The sequence below is a fragment of the Panicum virgatum genome, chromosome 1N (assembly GCF_016808335.1).
Source record: "Panicum virgatum strain AP13 chromosome 1N, P.virgatum_v5, whole genome shotgun sequence".
Taxonomy (NCBI): Eukaryota; Viridiplantae; Streptophyta; class Magnoliopsida; order Poales; family Poaceae; genus Panicum; species Panicum virgatum.
The window spans coordinates 20,099,427-20,107,172 of NC_053145.1; the positions used below are offsets into that span (position 1 = coordinate 20,099,427).

A 7,746-nucleotide genomic window follows, 5' to 3' on the forward strand; every position below is an offset into this window, starting at 1 on the left:
ATTGCTTCTTTTGGGCCTATCTGGAGTGCATCTTGAGCTCCTGCACGCAATTGCTGATCTCTTTTCCCTGTGCTGGAGTGCATCTTGAGCTCCTGCACGCAATTGCTGATCTCTTTTGCCTGTGTCTGCTATCTGCTGCTGTCTTGAGTCCATTAGTTGAATGTCCAGTTCCGCTGTGTCCATCCATTTCTGTTGCTGCTACGACTCGACTAAGAAAAAAGGAGACAGGTTTGGGGGAGATGAGTTGCCGCCCCCCGGGAGGGAAGATCGATCCTCACGGGGACGGCGCAGCGGAGTTCGACGAGCGGCGGCGAGGATTAAACCGTCGGCTCTTATACCATGTTACGAATAAGGAGAGGAAGAGAGAGAGAGTGAACTGTGTATGTATTGAGAGAGAGGTCCAAAGGGCTATATATACATGAGACACACCACAAACCCTAGACACAAGTACATTGACTATTATACCCTTAACAGTTACAAGCTGGTGCTACATCATCAGTTAATAATTAACCACTTCACATACCAGTTTACAGCCCCATGGAACAAAGCAAAAGAGGAAGGCCTGACATCATTCTGTCCCTTGCAACCATGCTCTCAACAGAACCACCGGCTCACAAGTTACAACAACCTTATGGTTTGTTCCAGCACTAATTTATGGGATGTCCTTGGATGTGGGGCTCTTTGTTTCCAAACAATCCGACCCTTCAAATTACAGATCTGTGCTTGCATCTTCAGGGGTTTGTTGCCGCTGTATGTCTGAAACTTGAGTCACCTGAACTAGCAGTGTCCTTCCTCACAGCTTGGCAATGTGCACACTAAGAAATATATATGGAAGAGCATGGGGGAGCTTGCCAGGGTGCTACAACTCTTCATCACTAACTCTAGAGTTCAGAACAAAGCTGGGGAACGCCATGGTTATGTCCCTATATAGGAGACACACATTGCATCACAATCGTCAGAATTTGATACGAGACAGATGTAAGTCATACTGAAGGCAGTGTCAGCATGAAATTTCTCAGGCAAATACTGAGCATCCGTACAAGATGAAAATGTACTAGGTAGACTTACTTTAGGTATGGAAGCGTCATGTTCTTCAGCAAAGCCGGGTTTTTACTTGCAAAAGCCTTCCATTCTTCAAAGTCTATCTTCCCGTCGTCGTTCATGTCTGCTTGCTTGAATGTCTGCCAAAACATGAGTTAGCATGCCATATTTCCATGTGTTGACGATGACTGGCGGCTTTCTGATGTGGATGCTTCTTGCACCACAAGAGTTGAATTCAAAATGAAACCTATGGCTAGTTTTGGAAGGAATTGGACTAAAAGCTACTAGGCGCTGCACTGTGCCAGTGAAAAAGTCAGCTGGTGTGAAGCGAGTTAGTTGAGAGCAAACGAATGTGTCACGGACACTGTAAGCTCAGTGGTGGACATACGTGGACCAAGCAAGCCAATGGGATGAGCTGAAAGTAACGGTTTATCTCGATGCGCTGTACCTGATCGACAATTTGTTCGACAGCATCGTCAGAAAGAATCAGTTCTGATTCATTCAGAATGGCAAGCACCATTTCCTTCAACTGCAGGGATGGTCAAAGATAAAAGTCTCAGGTAACTTAGGATTTTCAGTTTCAGGGTTAAAGCAGTAAGGGAGTTTGCATCCACTTTTAGTGCATAAAACATGTTTTTTTGGGGGCACAAGGGATTATTGTTTCAACTATAATGGTACTGAATATTGAATTCCAGGTTTATATGGAAGTTACATTAGTGTGGTAATTTGCACCTTTTACAAGTCGTATCATCCTTGGAGAGAACTATGAAAAGGCATACTGAATGATTAAATGCAAAAAATTAAAGATGCACACATCTTTGCGTTCAATGAATCCGGTACTCCTCAGATCATATAGACGAAATGCAACTGCAAGGAGGAATTCATGAGATGTCTGACAGAGAGAAGCATATGAACAGGAGAGTCTACTTTGGGTGCAGATAACTGCAGGAGGTTGGTAACTACTTAAATTCAAGATGATTTCTCATTTTTAAATGGTATTAACCTTTTCATATCTGCTTCTATCTTCTAAAACTGCCCAATTGTTTTTTTTAAGATTAAAACTGCCCAAAGTAGTCTGCAGAGAGAGAGAGAGAGAGAGAGAGAGAGAGAGAGAGAGAGAGAGAGAGAGAGAGAGAGACAGATAGTCTGCAGTATTACTAATTGAACTTTTCCCGATTTGCATCCTGAAACACTACAACAAACTAATGCTAATTATGTGTCTACTAGGTCAATAATCAGAATATGAGAGCTGGAACAGGATTTGGGATGCTTACAAGCAATCTTTTCTGCCATTGGTGTATCTGGGTGGAAAATGTTGAGGGACCGAACAAACTCCCCAAATTCAATCACCCCATTGCGCTTGAGATCAAACAGATCAAATATCTATGCATATGATAGAACAGTAGAACAAAGTATCACAAATATGAACAGAATCCGTAGTTCAATTAGCTGACACCCAAATATTTCTAGAAAAGTTTCCGTATGGAGATAAGCAACTTATGATAAAGTGAACAGGTCGATGTCCATGGGCAACATCTGGAACTTCACGCGTCGAACTTCCAGGACTAAACCGAGCAAGAGAAAACCGCATGGGGCAGCAGAAGTTAGTTAGGAGCTAACCCGATCGGCGAAAAGGTTCTTCTTGTTACTGTTTCTGAAGAGAGCAAGCTGGAACTCCTGTTGGAAAAAGAAAAGTGCAATTTTTGAAGCTTCAGAATCACATGGCCAATCTCATCTTCAGAAAAGTTGGGTCACATTGCAAGCCGAATGCACCTTGTGAATAAGGCCGTCTTTGATTATGGAATGGCTTATCTTCTTGTACAACTGGTAGAGGGCCTCCACTTCATTCACAGAAACTGCAAGAAGCACAGATGAACATCAAGAAAACGCAAGGATGGCTCCTTCTTCTTTCTTGAGCTGCAAATAGAAGGGGACCAGCAGATTCATACAAGTAGTCTCCTTCGCCAAGATGTTGGGATCCTCATATCCTTTGTCTCGCTTCAACTGCTTGGAGGACACACACCCCATGCAAACAAGCTCCGATTCGAAGACCAAGAAACCCAGAACCTCAGTTTCTTCAAGGTAAGGTTAACACCCGACGTGTCGCATGAAGAAGCGCCCAAACCACCTATATACTCCAATCTTAAGGAAGAAAAGACATTGTTGGCATCGACATGGCGAAAAAGGACAAGCCACATGAGGAAGTTCGCGAGGAAAAACAAAAGGCAACAACCACAACACAGGAGGCAGTTCAGCACCTACGAATTGAATCACCACGGACGGATCGATGCCCTTGTGATGCCGGTCTTCGAGAAGAAGAAGAAGAAGAGGGAGAAAGAGTGCGATGTGAGGTGCGGTACCCTCCAAGCTCCCAACTTTGTCGCAGCAGCCGGAGCAATGGGCACGGGGGGGAAGAACCAAGACGTCGCCGGCGGCAGCGACAGCGAGAGCCCGTATTTGACTATTTGTAGGGAACCATTGCCTGCTGCTGGTGCCGAGCGCCGACAGCCTGTGCAAGAGTTGACCAGAGCTAGCTATCATCGCCGGTTCCTGGGCGACGAGATCCATCCGCAGCACACAATTCCTTTCTCCAATGCGTCACCCTGCTGCCAGTATTCAAATTCGAGCCCGGTTGCGTGTGCGCACAAGAGCACGGGCCTAGTAGTTTACTTTACAGCTCGTAGACGAGACGGGCAATCCGGACAGGAATTCAATTTCTAAGGGCGCACGCTTACGTCTGACGGAGATCGCCTGTGCAAGACGACGCCACGCCTGTGCAAGACGACGCCACGCCTGGGTGGGTGCCTATGAGCCTATCGGGCGCATGGATTTCTCCGACGGACGCAGCCGTTGGTGGCGACGCGCGACGCGAACGTTCGGCTCCGGCGATGGATTGGAAGCAGCATGCATGTATCCGGAGGAGAGGCGCCACGCGGCCACGCCACTGCGCTGGGAGCGAGCCGAGGAGACGACCAAGGGGAACAGGGCCAGGGCGCTCTCTCCCCTCTGGCGTGTATCGATCGGGAGGTAGAAATCATCGATGGCGGACGACGAGCTGACGGTGACGGCTGCCGGCAACTTGGAGCCCGTTTAGTTCAAAAAACAAAAAAATTTAGATGTCAAATCGACACTTTGACTAGATGTTGGGAGGGTTTTTCGGACACTAATTAAAAAACTAATTTCAGAACTCACTTGGAAACCGCGAGACGAATCTTTTGAGGCCTTTGACCGCATCATTAGCACATGTGGGTTACTGTAGCACTTATGGCTAATCATGCACTAATTATGCTCGAAAGATTCGTCTCGTCGTGTAGATCCTAACTGTGTAATTAGTTTTATTATTTAATTATATTTAGTGCTTCATACATGTGTTCAAAGAGAAGTTGAAAATTTTTGGGTGAATTTTTTTGGGAACTAAACGGCCCCTTGGTCGCTGCCTGGCTGGCTGCATACACTCTATTCGCTTCATCTGCACTGCATCCAGTCAATATTATTTTTCTCTCACACAAAATCAGCACCAGCCAGCCAGCAATACTTTTCTCTCACAAAAAATCAGCAGCGGTCACCAGCACCAGCCAGCCGAACATAGTGACAGTGTTCTACCACTACTAGTAGTACTGTAGTAGGGTACTGCTACTACTAGGCCGTGACAAGAAAATGGAATGAACCAATAATACCAGAACCTTACCTCAAGTTACGGTAGTTGAATCAGGACGAGATTATCGTGGAAATACAAAAAAACAACTCCCCCAATAACCATAAATATCCATTAGTTGGTTATTGGGGAATTGATAGAGATGCTCTAAACTGTTTTGTATACCAAATGGAAAGCAATTTTATATGTTAGAAAAAAACAAGTACAAGTGAAATACATTTTTGTGTACGAAAAATTGAAGATATAGAAGTTTTTATACGTCAATTCAATCCACTAGGTATCAACCCATTGGGACACCGACCATGCTTTAGATTTTCTACAGAAACATAGTGTTTTCCAGCATTTTATTTTACGAATAGTCAAAATATTTTATCACTCCTTCAGAATATTTTCTTATCGTGTGATTGACTATTCCCTTGATTATACTCCTATAATTTACTGGCTATATAACTACAGTTTTGCACAATTCTATCACTTGTAAGAAAGCCTTAGGGAATACTCACTCCATCTATAGATATAAACATTTCGGGATTTTAAGGACAAATTAAGACCAGAAGTTAAACATTAATATGAAGCTGATTTAAAATGAATAAATCCCCATCAAGTGCATGATAAGAGCTTACATGGGAATTTAACCTCAATAGGGGAGGACGTATTGATGGCGTGCATGTGGAAGGAAAATCCCAAAAAATGCTTCTATTTGTAGTAAAATTTTAAATACAAAAAACATTAGTACTATCTCCGTCGCAAAATATAACTACTTTTAGGCTTGATGGAAGTCAAATATTTTCATCTTTGACCAATAATATCTAAAAAGAATTACTTTTAAATAGAAAATGCTACATATTATGATAGTTGGTTTCATCACGAATAAACTAATATCATTTTTATTTTACCAATCTTAATAATTTTTTTACCATATATGGTCAATGTTTAAAAGGGCTTGGAGAAAACCTAAAAATAGATATATTCTTGGATGGAGGTAGTAATATTTATGAAGGAAGAGGGTATTTTAAGTCTTGAAGTGGTGTGGATCCTCAAGTAATTGACAGCACATTAGTGTCCAATAAATAAATAATATATTGTGTTAACAAAGGATTGCAATAACCAGCGCATACATGCATAAAATGAATAGTGGAAATACAATTTAGAAAAAGAAAACCACAATTGAAGTCCTTTATGTAAGGAAAATGGCTCCATTAGGACATTAATGTGATTTTGGTGATTGAGCAATAACGTAATCGATCATTTGGACTAACATGTGTGTGAAGAATATATTTGTAAGGGTTTATATGTTCCAAAGACACAAAGAAAACCATCAAAGCTGGGACAATGAGAGGAATGAATTGGAAGTACCCCATCATTATTTATATATTGACCAATTAAATCGATTATATTTCTGGAGAATCTTGTACAACATATCACAAGCTTTCTATAGAGTTCAAAATTAGAGTCACAAATGAAAATTTATGAGCAAAACATGGAGGTACACAAATGGCTACATGATAATCCTACGCAGTGTTGGACTTTCAGCATTTATCCAGTACTAAAATGTAATCAGTAATGAGATGGACTTCTAGAAACTCTTGTATACCATCTCATAAGCTTTTCATACCGTACAAGATCATCGAAATTGGAGTTTGGAGTAGAAAGTTATGCCTAAAATATGAAGCATCATGAAACTTATCCATATGAGTGACTCGATGATCATGTACTAGTAAGGGATGATCTGATACTAGTAGGGGATAATCCAGTGCACACTAAACTGTGCTCAAATGTTCATCCTCTCAGTACATAAATACAGATCCGACACTACCATCCAAGTGTGCTGATGAATCCAGCCCAGGTGGGATTGGTCGAGGGCCAATAAATTAAGGTTGCCCGAACCCCAACAGTTCTTAGGCACATTCACTTGGGAAAAAACCCAATCTCCTTAAAAGACTAGTCCAATATGGGAAGCTAAGCAATGTGGAATTATTCAAAGGCTCACACGGTTGCCGTCCGACTACAACTGGGCCACTTGACCCCTTTGTTGCGTTTTTGCCAGCGGTTAATAGTGGATGATGTCCTTATCATTCCCACCACCTTAAACAAGTGTCCAGCTCTGATACCAAATGATGAATCTAGCTCAGGTGGGGTTGGCAAAGGCCCAATAAATTAAGGTTGTCCGAACCCTAACAGTTCTTAGGCACACCCACTCGGGAAAAACCCAATCTCCCTAAAAGACTAGTCCAATAGGGGAAGGGTGGCTTTCCCTTTTAATGTGGTTTCCTCCTCCCAAGCTAAGTAAGGTGGGATTATTCAGAGGCTCACACGGTCGCCGCCTGACTACAACTGGGCCACTTGGCCTCTTTGTTGCGTCTTTGCCAGTGATTAATAGTGGATGATGTCCTCATCATGTGCAGAGAGCATGTTTATGTGAAGAAATCAAAATGGGGTACCGGATGATCGAACGCCTATATACGATACTCCGGTGCTACTCTACTTTTACTAGTCATTAAAGCAATGGTTCTTTTTATTCAACGGGTATTTTAAGCTAATCGCAATTAGCCTAATTAATTACCCACACAATACCCCTCTCACCGTAACATTCCGTCGAATATAATATTGCATCTCTATTGATCGTGGTATTAGAGAGGGATGATTATATTAGCGAGATTCTATATTCCAGGATTCTTGCAGGTTGGCGAAACCAACAACACAGCTGGGGTGTCTCAGTAATTGTGTTTGTCCTACTCGGTACTCACCATATTTATCGCAAGTCATCCTAAGTAGCAGGTAATCTTTAATTTCCCGGATATCCCAAGTCGTGCCTACGCAAGATAAGCCCTATTGTCTCCCCCAAGCAATTCCACCCGAAGGGAACACTTCTCTGCGGCCTCGAGGTTCTCTCAAATGCCAAACACGGGGCTAAAATGAGAACAATACCGGAGAGGTTTCTCCTATATGGTTCCTAGCATAGAAACTCATCTCGCACAAACAGACCAGAAGACACAGGGAATTTCAAAGGCACACTACCCCACTAGGACAAATATTCTTACATATGGCTC

General features: G+C 42.7%; 1 protein-coding gene across 1 annotated transcript; it reads right to left on the reverse strand.

The window, feature by feature from the left end:
- Window positions 1-362: 362 nt before the first annotated feature.
- Window positions 363-3,782, reverse strand: LOC120655474 (calcineurin B-like protein 7). Its single transcript, XM_039933309.1, has 9 exons — window positions 3,300-3,782; window positions 2,991-3,183; window positions 2,815-2,897; window positions 2,662-2,718; window positions 2,316-2,424; window positions 1,856-1,908; window positions 1,490-1,570; window positions 1,069-1,181; window positions 363-923 (listed from the first exon to the last, which is right to left on the reverse strand). Exons 2-9 carry the CDS (start codon window positions 3,067-3,069, stop codon window positions 860-862), a joined length of 639 nt encoding a protein of 212 aa, XP_039789243.1. The 5' UTR covers window positions 3,070-3,183; window positions 3,300-3,782; the 3' UTR covers window positions 363-859.
- Window positions 3,783-7,746: the final 3,964 nt, after the last annotated feature.

What these genes read in the sequence shown, in the direction of transcription:
- LOC120655474 (XM_039933309.1), bottom strand. Translation starts at nt 3,069, where the DNA reads ATGGGGTGTGTGTCCTCCAAGCAGTTGAAGCGAGACAAAGGATATGAG. An exon ending in AATGGCAGAAAAGATTGCTT is followed by an intron (nt 1,909 to 2,315) that starts GTAAGCATCCCA and finishes TCCTCCTTGCAG; the next exon opens with TTGCATTTCGTCTATATGAT. An exon ending in TCGAACAAATTGTCGATCAG is followed by an intron (nt 1,182 to 1,489) that starts GTACAGCGCATC and finishes ATGTTTTGGCAG; the next exon opens with ACATTCAAGCAAGCAGACAT.